This window comes from Semicossyphus pulcher, unplaced genomic scaffold (genome assembly GCF_022749685.1).
Source record: "Semicossyphus pulcher isolate SPU_LCO1_2020_fin unplaced genomic scaffold, fSemPul1.0.p SCAF_17, whole genome shotgun sequence".
In the NCBI taxonomy this organism is placed as follows: domain Eukaryota; kingdom Metazoa; phylum Chordata; class Actinopteri; order Labriformes; family Labridae; genus Semicossyphus; species Semicossyphus pulcher.
This window is the reverse complement of record NW_027211681.1, coordinates 10,056,775-10,077,151: the sequence shown is the minus strand read 5'-3', so window position 1 is coordinate 10,077,151 and position 20,377 is coordinate 10,056,775. Positions and strand designations below refer to the sequence as shown.

The 20,377-nt window shown below is 41.2% G+C and overlaps 3 protein-coding genes across 3 annotated transcripts in view; all 3 read right to left on the bottom strand.

The window, feature by feature from the left end:
* Nucleotides 1-4,760, bottom strand: part of tbc1d1 (TBC1 (tre-2/USP6, BUB2, cdc16) domain family, member 1) — a 43,448-nt gene extending 38,688 nt beyond the window's left edge. The window contains 2 exon segments of the mRNA XM_069666067.1: nt 3,251-3,871; nt 4,708-4,760. Of these exon segments, the coding sequence (XP_069522168.1) occupies nt 3,251-3,853 (603 nt within the window). The 5' untranslated portion in view covers nt 3,854-3,871; nt 4,708-4,760.
* A 266-nt stretch (nt 4,761-5,026) lies between these two features.
* Nucleotides 5,027-13,405, bottom strand: pgm2 (phosphoglucomutase 2). Its single transcript, XM_069665823.1, has 13 exons — nt 13,211-13,405; nt 11,776-11,943; nt 11,352-11,543; nt 10,407-10,490; nt 9,973-10,166; nt 9,604-9,793; nt 9,413-9,510; nt 8,889-9,069; nt 8,493-8,586; nt 7,536-7,665; nt 7,243-7,435; nt 6,595-6,728; nt 5,027-6,395 (listed from the first exon to the last, which is right to left on the bottom strand). Exons 1-13 carry the CDS (start codon nt 13,283-13,285, stop codon nt 6,293-6,295), a joined length of 1,836 nt encoding a protein of 611 aa, XP_069521924.1. The 5' UTR covers nt 13,286-13,405; the 3' UTR covers nt 5,027-6,292.
* Nucleotides 13,406-14,231: 826 nt separating this feature from the next.
* Nucleotides 14,232-20,377, bottom strand: part of zcchc7 (zinc finger, CCHC domain containing 7) — a 48,021-nt gene continuing 41,875 nt past the window's right edge. The window contains exons 7-9 of the mRNA XM_069665939.1: nt 18,025-18,120; nt 16,857-16,974; nt 14,232-16,583 (exon numbers count right to left, since the gene is read on the bottom strand). Of these exons, the coding sequence (XP_069522040.1) occupies nt 15,958-16,583; nt 16,857-16,974; nt 18,025-18,120 (840 nt within the window). The 3' untranslated portion in view covers nt 14,232-15,957. The remainder of the gene's footprint in view (nt 16,584-16,856; nt 16,975-18,024; nt 18,121-20,377) is intronic.

Sequence of the window (20,377 nt, the reverse complement as noted above, 5' to 3'; positions counted from 1 at the left end):
GTGGACACAGTTCCTGTCCCAGGTCAGTCAAACTTTAGGCGGTAGACTTTTGGGTGGTTTTCACGTTACCGTTACATGCCTTTCAGATTTGTGATTTTATCTACATAGACACAATCTTAATATAAACAGTATTTCCTGTCCGGAGGCAAAACAGGCCCCATTAAGCAGTTAGGAATGCCCTCGGGATGCACTGCAGCTGGGAGGAAGAGTGAACTTCATGGCCCAGAAGTTTTCTAACCGTTTTAACGTCAAAATAGACTACTTTAGATAACATTTGACCCAGTTTGGTTTCATGCTCCATGGCCTTGTTGCTTGACTGGATGTAGTTTATGAAGTAGATTCTTATGACTGTGTAATTTCCTGCAACTGTAATGGTCTCATTCAAATTAAACAACAGGAAAACTGTGACTATGCGACACATAATCCACATTTTCATAGGCCCCTACTGTTGCAATCAAAGATGGATTAATTCATGTTCTTTATTTTTCATCATACAGGACTAATTAATTGGTAGTTAAACTCATATAGCAAGTAGAAACAAGTTACTAGTGGAGAACAGAGAATCACACACAGTCTTTGGTAAATATTTGTAAATATCTAATAGATATAGAACAGTAGGTTTGTATTTCAATTTAGTTAGAAAGATTAGATTGGGTAAGATTTCATTGTCAGGTGCCTCTGGACTTTTCAGTAACAAGTAAATTCTGTCTCACATAACACAACATTAAATTTAAAGTTTTGTACATATCAATAAAATACTTTTTGCTGCCATCTTAATCTCATTTTAATATCTACATGACAATAATTAAATCAGTCATAAAATCACCATCAATAAACTGGATGATTTCTGACTAGATAACAATAAGGTACTTAAAAGTACTGTAACAAAAATATATTGCGCTTAGTCATTAGCATCTGTTTACTTGAAACCAGTGATTTAGTCATAATAATGATAATAATAGTAATAGTAATAAAAATAATAATAACAACAGTAAATCATTTATTACAAAAAGAAACTAAATAATTGCATATAAATAATAGTCTATGATGGTTAGTGAATAGGTGGCTACAAAAACACAAATTAGCCACAAAACAAATTCAATTCATTCATTATTAAAAGTTCACACTGGAACATTGTGAACTTTGTGAACTACAGTGGAGACACCTGGTGGTTACTTTTTACTCCAGGAGAAGTTCTGACATTTTATCTCTCCTGACACGGTCCCCTTCGGTTGTGGGGCTTAAATAATAATGATTAGTTTCACCAAAAAGTGGTTTATAACGCACTATAATATTAAGTTGATAGTTGTTTTATTACACATACTCTGCTTGTGTTTAATGGTTTGAATAACTTTACATTTCTAAATTAATATTACACAGCTTAGGGTTTGTTGAGCTGAAGTGTTTGCTGGAGTAACTAGTGCAGCAACAAGTACAAGTCCATCAACAATGCCATCTATGAGGATGGACAGGGAGATCACAACAGAGGTGGTTGTGTGGTTTTTCCAGTGCATCATATGCACTACTTTTTGTGTGCTATCTTACTGACGTTTCAAACTAAACTATGATTTAGCATCACATGTTGAAGCTGGGGAATAAGGGGAAAAAGTATCTACATCTTTTCAAGGCAGATTATTTTCACCTTAAGAACACCTTTGTGATACAGCACAGAAATCTTGTGCAAATGTTTACTACTGCTCGCCTTGAAAAATACACTTGAATGTTTGCTGGAATGAAATTGTGATGTGAATGAAACTCCTAGTAACTGTATTAACACCTCCCACACTTGAAAGGGACAATAATGTAGAGTGTGATCTTGTGTGTTCGGCATGTGTGTGTGTGGTTAAGTGTTTCCTGTGAAAATGTGAATAGATGGAGCGGTGTTTGTGGTTTTGATTCTAAAGGGGGTGAGGTGTTCCTGATACCCAGTGTAGTTAAAAAAAGATGTACATTTAATCAACCAAAGCACAAGTAGTTTGAACAGAGTGGCAACCAGAAATTTCACACATATAACGCGCATGTCAATGTATGTGTGTGTGTGTGTGTGTGTGTGTGTGTGTGAGCCCAGTGTGACAGAGCTAGAGCAACAGGTGGTCAGCCTGACATCATCATCACATTTTTGAAAGAGCTGAAGAGAAACAGAGAGAACAACACGCACACACATACACACAGGAAGTGGTTGCCATAGTGACATGGCTCTACATCCTGCTTAATACATTTATAACAAGCTCATTTACTCTCACTGAAACAAATACCTGCACAGTCATCACAACATGTGAACAGCCTGAATGAAGACACAGAGTCTTATCTACATGCGTGTATTTACACCATAAACTGCAGATGCAGTGATATGTATACACTCTGTTATATTTACAGTACATAGTACAGGCTGGCTGCTCATTTATTTGAAGTGTGTGCAGATATTTGTTATGTGAGCCCAGACATGAGCACATGAGCCTTGTGGAGAGCAGAGAAACACGTCTTAAGGGCAGGTAGACATTTAGTATATTGACTTCTTCAATTAATTTCTCATTTAGTCTTTGTTGTCTCCATCTTTTTTTGACCCGCCCTTTGAAGTCATGGGTATGTTGGGCATGGCACGCGAAAGGATGCTATCAAATGTCTCCTGCCTGACTCGGACACCAGCTGCAGCTTTACACTGCACGGAGGACGTTGCCATGTGGAGGAGAGTTGAAAGCAATAGAGGTCAGGAGGGTGTTGGTCAGCACAGCCGAGTGCGGCATTGTGTTTGTTGGCGTTGTTGAAGGGACAACAGTGTACTTGGACTTCCACAAAGCCAAATATATTATACATAAAGATAAATAATAACAAATACTGTTGCGGTCGCACTTAATATACAGAGATTTCTGTCAGGCTGAGCCCTGTTCCTAATGTTATTAGAATTGCTTCCTCTCTGCCCTTTAGTCATCGTCTGACCTTATGTTGATGTGTTCATGTTTTTGTCACATGTACTCCTGAGTTATGAGGCTGTTACCTTTGACTTATAAAATAATGTATCATATATTTGCACAGTACATTTGCCATTTGGGTGTAGATAATTTGGTGTTTTTAGAGCTCTTTTAATTGTCTGTTTTCTTGTTGTTACCAGGGTTATTTTTATAGCTGACAAATCGATATACTTAGTATTAAACATAATCTTCCTCACAATCTGGCGTGATGATGCTGGAACAAATGGTTACAGTTGGAGCTTGGAGTGTTTATCATCTCTTTTATACACACACACACCTACCTTGGTGCTGTCCTGGCACTGGAAGACATAGCAGGCACAGTTTGGTGCTTCTCTCACCAGGCAGCCGAAGCTGCGGGGCTCCTGGCTGTTGTGAATGAGCTTAGTCACCTGGTGAGGACGACATTCAAACAGCAGAGTGTGTGTCAGAGGGTCCCAGACAACTTTCTCTCCCAGCACGGACACACATCGCACCCAGGTTGCGGACACACACAGAACAACTGTGTGATTAATGGTAGAGGGCTCCAACTGTGTTCCTCCTGGACTTACAGACCCAGCGCCCTGTTCCTGCACTGCAGGGTGACTCCTGCTAATCTCAGCCACCACCCAGGGCAGCATGGCCATGGTGGTCAGGTGGTGCACCGGCAGGGAACCGATCAATGTCAGTTTGTATCGAACTTCCTCCTCTTCTTCCTCTCCTTCTTCCACTACCTTTCCCCCCCATGTTGCCATCCTGTTCTTACCAGAGAGGAGTTTCTGAGAACACAGTGGGGAGGAGGTGAGATGTGGAAGTGACGGACATGAGCGGTGGTTTGAAGTTATACGAAGAGGAGGTTTCTCAGAGCTCCCTGGCCTGGGCTTCACTTCGAAGTAGAGCCCCTCCATGGCTGCCTCTGCTTTTACCTGTAAAACATCAGTTAGAGACCAGACATTTAGGGGGGGGCGCTTCTTACAAACAGAAAATAGTAAACATTAATGTTAGGATTAAATGTAGTTCCTAGGTGTTTCATCTTTATAGAATTAGGCCTTGCAGTGTAAAAGTCACAGGGTCATTTGGAGGGTACTACATCATGACCACCTGGTGTTGTTTACCCAACCAGAAACACATAGTTTAACTTCTGACCAACACTTTTACAGTCTCAAGGACACTCAAACACATGACTGTGAGGATCATGTTTGGCCAGCCGCGTTCCATAGAAAGAAAGTGAGGGGGAGTTAGAGGTCCAGCTGACCCCTCTTGCCATCCTACATAATCAACAAAACGTAGAGCGATTTAATCACCACGATGACTGTGTTATAGCAGTGCAAAATGTATGTGAGATCTGGGTAGGAGTATAAAATCAAACGTTAAAAGCGGGGCATGATGATAAAGCGATATAATCAAACATTGAATAAAGCAATAAAACGGAAGCGGCTGCTTACCTACTTCATATTTGACCTTGTAATATAAATATTCCACAACTACAACACACTAGGACAGTGCAGCACGCAATTTAGGTCGCCCCGCTGCAGTAGAGCAGCAACGGAAGTTAGAATGACATTTCATTCCAGTGCAGCGCAGCCTCACGTGCCTTACATTAGCGTTAATTGTACTTTTACGCACAGAACTAGTGTTTTTTACGCACGAGGTTACGCAGACTTCAAAGCTCGCCCGAAAATGAAAGCCGTTTTTAAATGACATGGCAGATAATTCAATCAATTTCAAACTTCCGCTCCTCAAGCCGGCGCAGCCTTCTTACCTGTTCTCTGTAGTCTCGCCCTATGTGCGTAGCGTGGATGAGTAACCGGTGTACACAGATATATACGTGCACACGCAGAAAAGGAGTCAGAGTGAGCGAGCTCCACGCAGCCGTAGCCGGCTCGAGTTAGAGTTAAATATAGAAGACAGGGCAGACCCTACCTCCCTCCTGTCCTCTATACACTCAGATGGAGCATGGCTAGTGCATGCTGTATGCATGCACTGCCGGAGGATGCAGGACCAAGGTATCCGCGAGTAGTGTGTGTTGACGTGTGAGTGTGTGCTGTAGGTCTTGACATTTATCTCAACAGGCCCTGTTAGAAAGCGTTTTATTGGGGAATATAACATTTTCAGCACAGTATTTTGGTATAGGAGGCACAAATCGAGAGTTGCTAATTACACATTTTCAGAATAAATTACTGTGAAGGGAAAGACACTGTTTTACATGAAACTTTCTGGTGTTAAGGGTCCATTTGATTAACAGAGCAATGAGCTGTGGATGCATGGGATAAAATGTATTTCTCCACTTGGTGGTGCTCTGAGCTTTTAAGCTGAGTCATTTTTCAAACCAGCAAATGAGCACATCTGGCATTGATTTAAAATTAGGGATGCACGATATTATTGGCACGTTATCGGTATCTGCAGAATATGGCTTGAAAATGACATATCGATATCGGCAGATATGTCATTTTTCAGCCGATATTTTACGCTTTAATTATGCTTAATGCTCGATGATACCCTAAAAGCTTGACGTAATGCTACAACATTAACTCCACGTGAGTGTGCGCATGCACTGCCTGCACCACGCCTCTTCCGTTAAGCGTGAAGAAGACTGCAAGATGTCTGCAGTATGGCAGTTTTTGGCCACTACAATAAGAGTAGGCATGACATCAATTCCACTACAGAGGAGACTTGATGTTCTCTGCAATAAGATGGAAAAAATATGTGTCTAATATATCGGTATCGAAATTGGCAATCAGCAAAAAGGGTTGGAAAATATCGGCATATCGAATATCGGCAAAAAAAACAATATCATGCATCCCTATTAAAAATATATTTATCTGAACTTTCAATGCGAGACCTTCTATCAACTGATATATTATACATTCAAATATTAAAAGCAGTTTACAACATCCTTTATAGTTGCAGTTGGTTAAAAGTTATAATTACAGTTTCAGTTGTTCTCATTAACACTCTTCTGTTACTTTTCATTACAGCAGTCTTACAGTTGAAACTTTGGGGAATGCATGATTGTTCAGGTGATGTAAAGTATTGTGTGTAACACCACAGAAAGCTGGAATGACACTGAAGTGAACTGTGATACGTTGTGACTGTTGAAAGTAAACCTGGCTCTGGATTCATAACTTAAAGCCAAAAAAGTTGAGGAAAGATGTTGCAGTTAACTCTGCAGATGATTACAAAAAAAGACAGATTCATGATTTTGTAAATACCAGTAACAGAGTTGTAAATGAAATGTAAAGCCTGTGTTAAGCAAGAATCCCTTCTGAATTAATTAAGACAGGATGTGAAATGCTGGTCTGAGATAATAACTGGTCCTGCATATGTAAAAGTATTTCTATCAAGTGCTACTCCGGTTTGGGCTGCAGCTTATTCTTCTCTGGCTCCAAGAAGTTTTCAACAATGGCATCAACCAGGTCATCGAGTTCCTTCTTCAGCTGCGTCACATCACTGTTGGACAGGAAAAGAGTTGGAGTGGAAAAAAAAACAATGACACACTGAAGAGAAGTGTTGAGATAACTGGGGTTGCCAACTATTTCTATTTTCACACATTTTATACGACAAATTACTGATTTATAATCAAAATAATGATTATCTGCAGCCCTAAAGGCATTTGTCACATGATGGCCTGGCCTCTAAGGTGACTCACCTGTTACCAGGAGCAGCGCAGAGTTCAGTGTAGTATTTGATCTTTGGCTCAGTGCCACTGGTCCTCATGGTGGCCACACCCCCGTTGGAGAAACTAAATGTGATCATCTGACTGGAACGGGAGGTGGGAAGAACCTGGGACACAAGAGTGATGGATGAACAAGTGGAAAACAAGAGATAAAGGGAACTTCTGTTTGTTCCATTTGATTCTCCATATACACTTACATTTGCTCACATAATCTGTTTCTGTTTTTATAACTACGGCAGTCTGAGTTGCCTCTACTGCAAAAGATGTCTTGTTTCCTCAGTACAGTGTTAGTTTACTTTATTTTCCTCAAAAATTCCAACAGCTCAAGTTTAAACCTACTATAACTTCTTTTGGTGGCCACTTGGGGGCGGTGAAAACAAGCTGTGACGATGACACTGATAGCCAGAAACAATCTACCAGTCTAAGCTTGAACTCCAAATACATAACAAATCATTTTAATAAAAACTTACTGACAATATATTTTCTCCAACTCTTGTTTTTTAATGTTCTAACAGTGATATGTATTGGCAGACAACATCCTTCCTGTTCATAAACAAATCAGATGCATGAGGTTTGTCCTGCTCTGAGTGGATGTACTGTTCATGTGTCTGTGTCACTTACAGCTTTTTTGTCAGCCTGGTTGCTGTCATAGCCGGTGGTCAGGTCTCGTACAGCAGAGATGGAGAAGCGGCCACATTCAGTGGGATATGAGTCCTTCTGGCCACCGTAGTTGCGCAGGCGCTCAAACAAGCTGCGGATCACATTCTGGTCGTGGCAGATGAAATAGGAGTTCTTAGTGATGTGGTAGCCATACCTGATAGTGAGGAGTACAGTGAGAGAGTTAGAGCCTGCAGCTTCTGTTTACACATCTCAGTAACAGAGCCAGATGAGTATCATGTATAAATGTGTCTTACTCTTCATAGATGGCGGTGAGCTGCTGAGAAAGGCTTGTGCTTTTTGTGGCAAGATAAGAAATCATCTCTCCTGCTATCGCTGCAGCACTCACTCCATCCTTGTCCAACACAGCGGGACTACACATATACCCTGTAACACACAAACACAGTTAATCCATGGTATGCGTAACCTCCATCTGAAGTAGTCACTTACTTATATTACTAAGAGTGTGTGGAAAGGCATGCAATTCCAGTTAGAGCATCATAATCAAGTTATACAGGAATGCTCTAAACTCTGTGATTTTGTGTTTGAGTGAATAATGTCGTATTAACCCCGAACAACCTTTAACCGAGTGCACGGTCAAAACTTCAAACAACCAGGACCAAGTTCTTCAGTCGACATGTCTGCCTTTTGTACACCGTCTCTGATTGCAATGATTGATTTATTCTTTTAACAAGTAACCAAGACCGTAAAACATGGTTAGAACACCAGTGCAAGTAGTAATGTCAGGCTGCTCATGGAGGCCACACAGGAAACTTAGGAAGAAGTTGAAGTTAGATGACTTCTGGGTCAGGATAATAAAAATCCCACCAATGTGGCCCAAACAGTAGAAATAACTAAAGTTTATCCTGGTTATATTAGCACATGCATTTAGCTCTTAAACAGGTTTTAATTTCTCTCATATTTACGTATCTTTAAGTAAAGGTTTTACAGCCGCACTCTCTAGAGTTTAGATCTTGTGAGCTGGCTTAAGGATTTTAGTAAGTTTAGATTGGCCTTTAGCTAATCCTACATAATTAACACCAGACGAATACTTTTAGATCAAATTATTCAGCCTGTGACATCATGGAGGTCATTTTGTGAATGTGTCTTATAATAAGCCACAAGGAATTCATCAGGACCACTTTCCTATGATTATCCTGTAGACATCATTCAATTGTGTGTGTGTGTGTGTGTGCTCGTGCATTTGTGTGTACCTATGGCCTCTTCAAATGCAAACAGAACAGCTTTGTCCTGGTCCAAAAGGTCTCTGGCTCTGTTTCCCATCCACTTGAACCCTGTTAGAGTTTCCTGTTCAAACAGTGGTGACAGTAAAGATGAAGTGTGTAACAGAGCTTTAAACTGTATTAGTCAGTGCCATTTGCCACATTGTCTGTTAAATTACTGTTGCTAAAAGCATTTGATCATTTGATGATGGAAAATCTGATTGTTTTCTGGCAGCAGGATAACGTTGTGACATTAATTCATGGAGAATGAATGAATCCCTTCTGATGAGATTTAGATCTTTTATTAAAAAAACAATCAAACAAAAAGAAGAAAAAATAGTGCAACTGCCCATTGAGTACATTTAGTCTTGACCTTGACTTCATTACCTCAAAGTGGAAGCCTTCCTTGAGAGCGATGGCACGCAGGATCTTGGATGAGACGGTGCTCGACAGCATGTAGAGGTTTTTAACAGCCGCAGCGTCAGAGTTTTGCTGTTTCCAGCACCGGAACATCCACCAACCAAGCAACGCTCCCAACTCATTACCACTGAACAGTCGCCACTGTCCACTGACGGAGAGAAGAGAGAGAGAGGTTATCGGAATGCAGGCAACACATTCCTCATATATCACCTGTTGGTCATGTTTAAGGCATTTAATGATGATGTGTTTCTAAGGGTTTAAAGGGATAATTATACAACAGTAAGTTCTGACCAAGTAACTTGCTTGGGGAGGTCTTTCATTAGCACTGAGTACAACAGCACAAGGACTTTTATATATGTATTAATAGATATAAATAGACAAGTACAACAGCACGACCTCTCAAGGTCTCGATGACCTCAGCAAATATAGGAAGGAATGATTAATTAATATGATATTAAAAACATCAATGTTTTATACACACAAACACAGACCTCTCCTGCTTCTCAGCGATTGCCAGTCGATCAGCATCAGGGTCATTTGCCAGCACGACAGTCGCCCCCTCCTTCTCTGCCAGTGCAAACGACAGCGTCTGCAAAACACACACACACACACAGAGGATTCAACCACAACACAACTTCTAATCTACCTATGACGGCATGGGAAGTGAATGTTCAGAACATACCAGGACTCCCTCTCCCTCCTCAGGATTGGGATATTTGACAGTGGGGAATTCAGGGTCTGGATCTTTCTGCTCCTCTACAGCATATGGAGGGTTGAGGTCAAAGGCCTTGAACGCTGACTGGACAAATGCATGGCCGACGCCGTGCACAGACGTGTGCACGATTTTCACCTCTGAACTCTTGTTTATGCCCCTGTGAAGAAAGAAGCCACAGTCAAAACAGTGCCCACGTTTGTCCTCGTTTGAACTCTGTAGTGTTTTGTGTGAGTGCGTATGTGTGAACGGTTCATCTCCTTCTTCACCATGCCTGTCTCTGCGCTCAGCCAAATTAAATTGTACATGCTGGTCAGTATGAAGTTATATATGGAGTACCTGTGGTGACAGTGTTTCTGGATGGCTTTGAAGTATTGTGTGTGGATGTCCTGGAAGGGATCTTTGAGCAGGGGGCTCTTCAGGGCCTCCTCAGTGTTCCAGGACTCGGGCCAGGGCTCCAGGTTCTCCTCTATGGCTTTGGCGATACCTTTGTCATGAGGAGACACAATCTGGGCTCCGTTCTCCCAGTACACCTGAGACACAGAGCAGATACAACTATGAATTATGGATGTTATTTTCACTATCAGAAAATATTTCCAATTTTACTTTTTCCAACTTGTTTCGAATGTGACAAATTTAAATTGTTTGTCGTCTGATCAGCGAAACAAAAGTCAGTTCACTATACAAAAACTTATGACACGGAGCCAAAGACTAGTTAAATAACTCACATAAATAAATAAATGTATCATTAAACAGGTGGCAAAAGTTGTTACCTTGTAGCCGTTGTCTTGTTTGGGGTTGTGAGAGGCAGTCACCATGATACCAGCACACAGGCCCAGATGGGACACTGTGAAGGGCTGCAGGGAGAAGGAAGGAAACATGTTACTCTTCTAATACAACACATCAGCCTTTTTATTTGTGTACAGCAGGACAAAAACAACTCTGCTACAAGCTGTTTTGAAATGCAGGTAGATACTAGTAATCAAGGCCACCTCTGAAACTGTTTCTATGCGTGTGTAACACTTAAGGTCTATGAGCCAACTTTGAGTCTCGAGTACCAGCAGGTTCATTTCCCTTTCCACAGAAGGTGAAACTCTGTGCTGCTTACAAAACTTCTCTAAAATATTTCTTTTTGAAAGAACACTTTACTGTAGACAAGAGTGAATATCTTCTTATAGTAGGGTGTATGTGGGGACATAAAAACCAGGTGAATATTACGATCGACTGTTTTACAAGCTATGAATTTGTTGTACTCGATGTTCCCACAATCACGCAGACAAAGTGAATCATGTGAAGTTATCCTTTGATTGTGACTGGCCTAGTTTCGTCTTTGAGGTTGTGTTATAACTGCCATGCACAAAAGTAAGTGTACTTGTAAGTGTATGTATTATTAAGTACCTGGAGATAAGGACGTATTGTAAAATCTGCCTCTCTGCCAAGTCTTAAACATAGTATAACCAAGTGAATCATATGTGCATTATGCAACATAGTTTATGTAGGCAGAGTGTGCTTTTTCAATGGAGTTTGCCCTTTTGCTTCTGTCACCTATCCCAGTAGCAAACCTCAAACCCACAAAACTGATCTGACTTAAAGTTAAAGTTGGAAATGTAACAGTAGACATTATACTCCTGATTTAAGATAACACAAGATCTGTGACTGTGACTGCAATGTCAAAAAAAAACCCTAAATGAGGAAATTACAGAAGATAAAGTGATTACCACAAAGGGTGTAGGGGTGATGTCAGCAAAGAGGTGGACCGGCACTCCTCTGCTAATGAACACAGCTGCAGCCAGGCTGGCGAAGCGCTTGCTGCCGCCCCCGCTGGGAGGGTGGGCCCGGGCATCATAACCAATCACCACCCCTCGCTCCTTAAGGTTCCCAAAACTCGCCTCGAGGTAGTGACAGAAACCCTGCCAGAGTAAAAAGATTTGAGGATATGAGAGGAGAAGAGGAAATGAAGAACAGTTGGGTACAGCAACAAAAAAATCAAAAACAGGAAATGATGTTGGCGTGTACGCAATGCAGCCGGTCTCTCGGCTGTTTCAAACAGCACAGGTCAAGAATCAATTATGTCTTTGTCTGTCTTTGCATGTGACTCCACGCTCCATGAGTGGTGGGCTTGTAGTTTAACTATTAACCAACCTGCGTGGTCTGGATGATAGTGAGGTCATTCATACAGGAAATGCCGGGGCCCATGGCTGCTCTCAGACCTGCTGTACCAAACTCCATCCTGGAGGAGAAGCATTTCTTCAGAGCCTCCACCGCTCCTTCTTTCACCATGTCCTGCACCATCGACGCCGTCTTGGGGTTCTTGGATAAACATGCACATTTAGTTACAGACAGGAATCATTTTTACATTTGTTAACTGCATTTATTGAAAACGTTTATGTGGAGCTGACAGCTGGTGACCAGGTGCTAAAGTTAGTATGATGTAACTATTGGTGTATACTATGTCCACTATTTCAAAGAATTAGAGTGGTTTCAATCAAACTATAAATACAGCAACTGGGTCCAAATGATGCTTCCTTTAAGTGAGCTGCCCTAACACAATTATCTTGAGACTGATGAACCAGTGTCCCCTTTTCAATGTGACCTGAGTGGTGGTGTCCCGTGTCTCCATAAAGCCATGAATAACTGGTTTGTGTAGGTCTGATGGCCAGATGTATGTTAGTCACATTAGCCTGCGATCTATTACATTGTGCAGCCTGTGACATTACTAATGATCAGTACTTCAGTCTTAATGGAGGAAGTCCATTTTCCCTTCAGATAAGAATAGAGGGAGGGTAAAAGTCATGTGACACGTGAAGCTTTGACTTTGGTTTAATGCATTTATACCAGAACTTTCCACCATGATAGCTACATGTGTAAACCCTTAGAGTAGGCCATGCTTTTTTACAGATGTTATTTTCAATATTTTTCTAGGAAGTTCCCTGAATGTTAGTATGTGATATCTGGAGTAATCACAGGGGAAACACACATCCTTAGAGGAATTTTAACTCAAGTAAATAATAATTTTAGTGAAATAATTCTCTGTATATGATGATTTTTTTTACTTGCATGTAGACTTTCTAGCAGAAACTAGAAATGACTTGACATTAATACTGGACTGTAAGGAGGCCAATTTCCTGTAGTCTTTCTGTTCCCATCAAATGACACACTTCTTTCCGGGAATTGTTTCTATTATTTATTAACAAATTACAGACCTGTTAAAAGAGCATTATCATCAAGAAAAATACACGTCGTAAATTGATCGAGAGCTAATAAAAGAACAAATAGGGTTATCATTACATTCACACAGCACTTACTTAAACGCCACATTTAGTTTCACTTGACAGAGTTGTACCCTCCTGTTTAACGTTAATACAAAATATCCTCCTTACATTCGCCATGTGTTATAAATATTCCTATGATATCCCAACAGAGAGCTCACGATCCAGACTTGCCTCATCACACGAAGTCATAATTTCAAATTATTACATAACGCTAGGTCACACTTAAATGTAACTTAAAAACTACAGAAACATACCAGGACAGTCACAGCACTTTAAGCTAGCTCGCTAACTTGCTGTCAGCTCACCTTGTCATACTGCAGCCACTGTTTGACAGCCTGGTCCAGCTTGCTGTCCCCGGTTTTGGACGACCCGTTCTCCATGTCTCTTCTTTGCAGAGTCAAGTCGCTGTCCACCTCGCTTACTGTGCTCCTACTCAGCGAAAACTCTCACAATGAAACCTTTTACAGCACAAAACCGAAAATGAAGGTGTAGATGCGGCTACTTGGAAGTGCTCCACGCGGGTGCGGAGCGACGTAATGCGTCACGAGTTTCTAATCTGCTGCCTTCACGTATTGTCGTAAAACGTGGAAAAAATATCTGTAATGTTTTATATCTAGGTTAATTACAAAGGAAGGCCAAGGAGAATAAAACACTTATGTAGTTTTCTTTTTCTACTTTGCAGCTTATGTTTACGCACACATTATATTATCGTCTTATAAAGTGATTCCTTAAAATAGATTTAACTACCCAGCAGTTGTAGCTACCCCTCCCCAATACTACAGTGATGATAATCATTTCATATGAAATGCCATAACTCTGTGAAAGGGACTTAATGAGTGGGGTTTTCTTTTCTTTTTTAATAATATAAATAAGCTTATAAGGCTTATAAGCTTATATAGGTTTAGTTTTGAAGCAAGAGTTTAGATTTTTCTCTATACTTTCACATGGGTAAAATATAAATATAGTGTACCTCTTATACTATGGCCTAAATGCCAAATTTTGGCAGTAAAAAGCATTTAACACAGAGTAGGTAAATATATAAAGTTAGGTGTAATTGAATCTTTTTTTGTCATGTACATTTAATGCATTTTCATTCATGTTGGAAAATATCCATAGCCTACTGTTGTACTCAGTATATCAACAGACTTGTGGGAGGATCACTTTTTTAATTTATATTCACATCTAATAATTAATGAAAGCTGTGATTGCCAATACTACAAAATCTTTGCAAAGCCAAATATTGATACACTTCAAATATGACTGATATTCCAGTATTTTATGAGCATGACAGTGTGTCATCAAGTGAAGGAAAAAAAGACATTAAAGGACTGGAACCAAACTGTTTTATTGACTCATCTTCATAAATTATACAAATTATTATGGAACAGTTTAAGGTTACTTAATATACCAGTGAGAACAGGTCATCATAACTGAAGCACACAACTGATGCCACTGATTTGTCCTCCGCAATAACAGATCTAATAAGTCAGATTCAAGTTTATTATGTTTTGTCATTACAGCTTTATCATAGTTTATCCATTACAAATAAGAATATGTGCATTTGTGTTTAAATAGTTGATGGTTAAACATTAATACTGACAGGGCTGCATGTCAGTGATGCTTTCTGTCCAAATCACAAAACTGGTGATATTATTATCTGCCGATTTGCATCACATGGATGACCCAGGTTTTTACACAATGTTCAAATTTTTAGATAATTTACAAATTAATGAGTTATAGAAAAAATGCATCCCTTCAGTTCTAAATGTAAAAAGGAACATTTCCGAGACTAAGTTTAAAAATCCACCATCCTTTGGTTTCTATGGCAAACTGCAGCAACAACTGTGTTCAGAGTGGAGGCACGAGGAAATCATCTTACTGTAATAACAGAGCAGTTTTCAATATACATTTTGCAATGTGCAGAAACTATTATGACATTAATAGACCCATTTATCCATCAATTAATAAACAGTCGACTGAAGCATTGCTGCATGATGGAGGTACATTATTTTCTGTCTCTTCAGGCTTGTTATGATTAAAGTCATGATCTTGACACGAAACCGGCAATGAATTCTTAGTAGCCAGTGATACATTTAGAGATTGACACTGTTCAAGATACTAGCTGAGATGTTAAAATGCCATTACATGAAGCCACTGTTTGAGTACGGGTTGACCACAAGGTGACATTTTGTCATTGTAGGAAATATGCAGGTGGTACTATTAAAATAAAAGGATAGGTTCACAGTTTTTAAGCCTTTGTTGAACCCATAGTCAGGCACCCAAATGGAGGTTTTGACACAGGTGTTTGCTAGCTGTACTCAGTCCTCCTGGTGATTCAGGATTAAGAGAATTATCATACAGCATTAAGAGATACGCTTTATCTGAAGGTAATAGAAGGACGTTACCGAAGTGAGTCAGACAAATCAAGTAGATTTTTCCAAAGTTAGATTTTTTATTACAAACTTTCCTCGCCTTGTTTTCGGGCAGTTTGTCCGTGTTGAGCGGCAGTGGAAGGAACAAATGTTTTTACATATTTTACTACGAAGACTGTAACTTTGAAAAATATCCACTTTATTTGTCGAACTCAGACTTTAGAAGTTGTTTTTTTTTTTCAGATGACCTTTTGAATACAGTTTCAAACTAAATGTGAATTTTGTCCCCCAACACTTACAATGAAATTGCATTAGTAAGGGGATCCTTCAAGGGCCAATATAAGGAGAAAAGACAAACATGTTTCAATGTTCATATGAGCTTCAAACTGTTTTAAGAGTGACAAAGACAGAAAAATTGTGAATCTATCGTTACAATGGATCTAAAACTGAAACTGAAGTAGATTCTTTTCTTACTTTTTTTTAATTACACCTGCACTTTTCTTACTATGACAGGTCAAATGTCATCTGTAAAAATCCTATGAATCCTTTAAAGCAACTTTAACTGTTTTTCAGCAAAACCTGAGTCAAGAAAATGACCAGTCCTGAAATGTCATGACGCATACTTCAGGTACAGGTCAGAAAGATAGCGGCCCTGACAGCTCCAGACAAGCAGTCTGATGCTATCTGCTCCGTTTCCTCTTCTGTTTGATAACAAACAGGTTCTCATCAGTCGGGTACATCTGATCATCAAGTTTTTTGTTAGTGTCCCCTCTGCCTCGACTTCTCCACCTCCTCTTCTTCTCTCCTTTCTCCTGCCTTGACCCCTTCATGTCTCCGGTTACAGTCCAGCAGAGCCGGTCCGGCCTGCTGTCTCGGTGTCCCCTTTGTGGCCCTGAGGGAACTTGCTTTGTTTTCTTCATCCTGTTCCTCTTCTTCTTCATCTCCATGCTCTCTCCTTTTCCCCCGCCTCGGGGAAAGTCATCTGCTTCATCCAAAATCAGTTTAGGTGGTGGGTCTCTGGAGGTGGGCACAGGTCTTTTCGGTTTCCACGGTTTAACGTTGCCACTGCTTTCCTGTTGTTTGTACTTATTGTGCTTATGTGTTTTGGCTGCTGAGCCTTTATAGTCATGGCTGTCTTTAAAAAAGATGTGACTTGGGCTTGGCTTGTGGTTGTTGGGGCTTTGGTGAGGCGTGCGGTTAGGCTTGTGGTCGTTTGTGTGATGGTTCAGTTTCTGTTTCTTCTTGGGTGGTGCCGGATTGAGAGGGGTCTGAGGACCAGCAGGGAAAAAGCCGTTCTTCTTCAGATCTGGGCAAAAACAGAGAGAGAAAGTCTTTAATCATTCAGTTATTTTGTTTCAGGGACGTTGCCACAGACTCAAAATGCAAAGTTAGATATTTAATACAAAGCAGGATTTAAAATAAAGAAGTTTTACTTGTAAGGGAGTATCAGTACATGAATTAATTATTAGTACTTTTACGTCAAGGCTCTGAATACCACAGCTGTCTCTACAAACACCTCAGCTTTGTTTAGTGCTTCAAGGCCTTGGTTAAGAGATTGGTGTTACTGCCTGCTTCTTACCTTTAACCTTCATCTTCATCCTGTGTTGTCTGCGGTTGATGTCCATCGTGTTGTCGTAGTGGTTGATGAACGGGGAGCTGGGATACGTCCCGTTGAACATCCTCTGCCGTGTACACGCCTGAGGAAAACACACAATTGTATGAGAGCGTGTGCACACACACACACACACACACACACACACACATACACACACATACACACACATGCAGGTGTTGAAGGGAAGATCAGTGATGTTTGGCATCCTATTTAAGGAGCAGTGTGTAGGAGTGAGCGGAGATTACAGATTAAAACCAACTGACAACCATTCTGTTCTAGGCTGCTGTAGAAACATAGTGACTCCTCTGGATGAATGAATGATTATATTTAATTCCTACAGTAACTTTACGGGCGCTTTCACAAGCACAGCATTTAGTTCAATTTAATTTAACTCTGGTGCTGTTCAGTTGTGCAGTTGTGAAAGCGGTAATCACATGATGGTGCGGACCAAAACAACTGGTCCAAGACCGCTTGGAGAGGTGGTGCGGTTTATTACAGTGAGAACATAAACGGATCTAAGGCAGGACCTAAAAAAACTGTGCATTGTGGGCTGTTAACGGGTGCTTACACGTACAGATACAGGCAGCAGGATGAGTAGAGGACAGACGTGGGGGAGCGACGAGGAAATAGAAATAAGTAATTTCACAAATACTTGTGGAAGCGCACAAGAATACAGAGGTATTTAAATTGTACAGAGAGAAACTTAAGGAGAGTGGAACTGATTGAACGGTGGAGCGATGTTGCTCGGTCGTCTCGAGTGTCATTGAGGAGCGTACTCTCCCTCTTTGTTTACTTCAGGGAGTTTTCCCACGTGGAAATTCTGACCAATCAGAAAGCAGGTTTAACGCACTTTTGGTCCACTGGACCACTGTGTGAACACAAACCACGCTCGAGGCAAAATGCAACATGGTAACAATTTGGTCTTTGATTCGGATCACACAAAAGGACTTTAGGTGTGAAAGCACCCTAAAACAATATGGGATAGTCAAAACACAAACAACTCAAACACTGTTATTCCGTGCAAACATGAGAATAACCTTTGAGAAGGCAGGTGTGGGGTGAGTTTAAAATCCTTCTGATTTAAAGTGCAGGAGGCCTTTACAATAAAAAGCAGACAGAGTGAGATACTCACATGGCCAAAGTGTCCTTTCCTGGAGCAGTTGTAGCAGTAGGCGGGACTTCGACCCTCGTCTTCTCCACGCTGCTTCACAGGAACACCGGCCTTAGTCTAAGAACAGACAGAGAAGATGAAAGGAGCTTGTTACTAGAAAATCAATGCTTAAGAAAATTAATTATTTTCCCTCTATATAAAAATGTGGGTTTAACGTTCTGTTTATCTCCCACCCTCCCTTTTCTCTTCCATCATTCCCATGCTCTCTATTGATACCTGCTGTGTATTGTACGCCGAATATGGGTGCTGATATAAACCAGTGATTACCAGGGCTTTAGTTAGAGGCCTGTAATGACCCTGTATGATAAGTAGCTGCTCAGTGTGTGTGTGTGTGTGTGTGTGTGTGTGTGTTTGTGTGTGTTGGACACAGGGTCCCGTCCCCTATGGGCCAGTGTTCTGAAAGCCTTCCATGCTCCAGCGCTCACAGCAAATATACACTGATAAAGAGAGAGAGGAGACACAGGCACACTGCATTTACTGCTAATGTCACACACACGCACGCACATCTAAAGCCATTCTCTAAAACACACACACACAGCTTCACACACCTTCACACTCATCCCCCTCCCTCGTCTCTCTCAGCCCTGATTCCGAGATTACAAATGATTTGTGCCCCGCGTCATTTTTTAAACATAGCTTAGCTAACCTCCCTTTCTTCTCCTCCTGCTCCCCTCTCTCCCCCCGTACACACCCCTCCATCCCCACATCTACCCCTCACACTTGTTTTTCCCCCCTCTCTCTCTCCCTCTCTCTCTCTCTCTCTCTTTTCCGCATGAGTAGTTTTGCAGCAGAAAGGATGAATGCTATTAGAGCGTCGCGTCATTATCGGGTCAGGCCGGCCGGGCCCATCTCCATCACAAAGGCCAGGAGATCACAGACCTCTTGCAAAGCACGCACACACACAAACACACACACATGTGCACCCTAAGGAGATCACAGTCCCCCCCCCCCACCCGTCTCAAGCTCCCCCCGACCTCCACCCTTCCAGCCCCTCTTCCCATTCATCTCTCATGTAAATTGGCTGTAGGTCTCCCTCTGTCTCTGACCTTGGGCTTGTGTTATCTCCTCACACTCTGATCCAGCACACACACACACAATGAAAAAAGAAGAAGAAATGAAATCCCCTCTTATTCTCTCATCAACCTGTGATAGTTGTGTGAGAACCTGGCGTGAATGCGCGCCTGCATGCGTGTGCGTGTGAGGAGTCGTCTGCCTCATACAATATTAATTAACTTGAGGAACCTTCATCCCTCTCTCTCTCTCTCTCTCCCTCTCTCGTTCCTGCTCTCTGTTTCCTGCCGCCGCTTCCTATCAGGGGTTATCTAAATTGCCAGCAGGGTGAGGGCCTGAGGGATCCTATCAGTTTGGTGTCTTTCTCTTTCTTTCTCCGGGGTTTAGAGAGCAGTCCTAGAGAGTCTGGCTGTGCCGTGAAAGCCAATATGACGAAGGCGTGTTGGTGGATAGTTTTAGTATCTTTGGTTTCAAACTTTAATTACTTTCAGGTGATCACTACTGATAGGACAACCGGCCTGAGAAATCAAATCCACTTCTAATGGAATCCAATCGACGGCAGTATGTGTTTGGGTCATGCGTAAACAGGAAGTCTTTCTACACCTTATTGATCCTGGTTTCCTAATTGGATAAACATGACATTTAAGGAGTTTTTCTTCTTAAATATCCAATGAAATCAGTTTAGGATTAAATGTGTCCGTGCAAACTCATGCATTACTTATGAGCTGTTTATACCATTAAGGGCTTTGAAATGAAATAAGGTATGCCGTAGTGTTGTAAGTATTGTTGGCCTTGTTATAATACATTGTATGTTTTCTTATGCTCATGTTTTAATGCATTTTATGTGTCTTTGTAGCTGCATAACACATGCCCACGGACTGCAGTTGAAAATTAGCTTAAAGGGGCGCTGGTTTAGCTCAGCGGTTAAAACGTACGCCCCGTGTTTAGAGGCACAGTCCGACGCAGCGGTCCAGGGTTCATCTCCGATCCTTGGATCCTCGCAGCAAGTCACCCCAACTCTCTCTTCCCTCATTCAGATTCTATCCACTGAATAAAGCAAAATGGCCAAAAAACAATAGAAAAAGGAAGAAAGTGAGTTTATTTTGGCACATTTATGGAAATTTCCTTTGATGTGCTCTGTCCCTGCAACTTTAAATTGGTTATCTCGGAGATTTCAGTTTCGTTGTGTGACGTCCACGGTTGGCTACAGTTGTAACTCTTGATTTTCCTCGCTGACGGTCGCTTTCCTTTTCAGACTGTTTGCCTTCATCTGAGCGTCAAATTTGTTTCTTTTTCTTTGGAT

What these genes read in the sequence shown, in the direction of transcription:
- pgm2 (XM_069665823.1), bottom strand. Translation starts at nt 13,285, where the DNA reads ATGGAGAACGGGTCGTCCAAAACCGGGGACAGCAAGCTGGACCAGGCT. An exon ending in TCACCCCTACACCCTTTGTG is followed by an intron (nt 10,491 to 11,351) that starts GTAATCACTTTA and finishes TTCTCCCTGCAG; the next exon opens with CCCTTCACAGTGTCCCATCT. An exon ending in ACCAGGCTGACAAAAAAGCT is followed by an intron (nt 6,729 to 7,242) that starts GTAAGTGACACA and finishes CTTGTGTCCCAG; the next exon opens with GTTCTTCCCACCTCCCGTTC.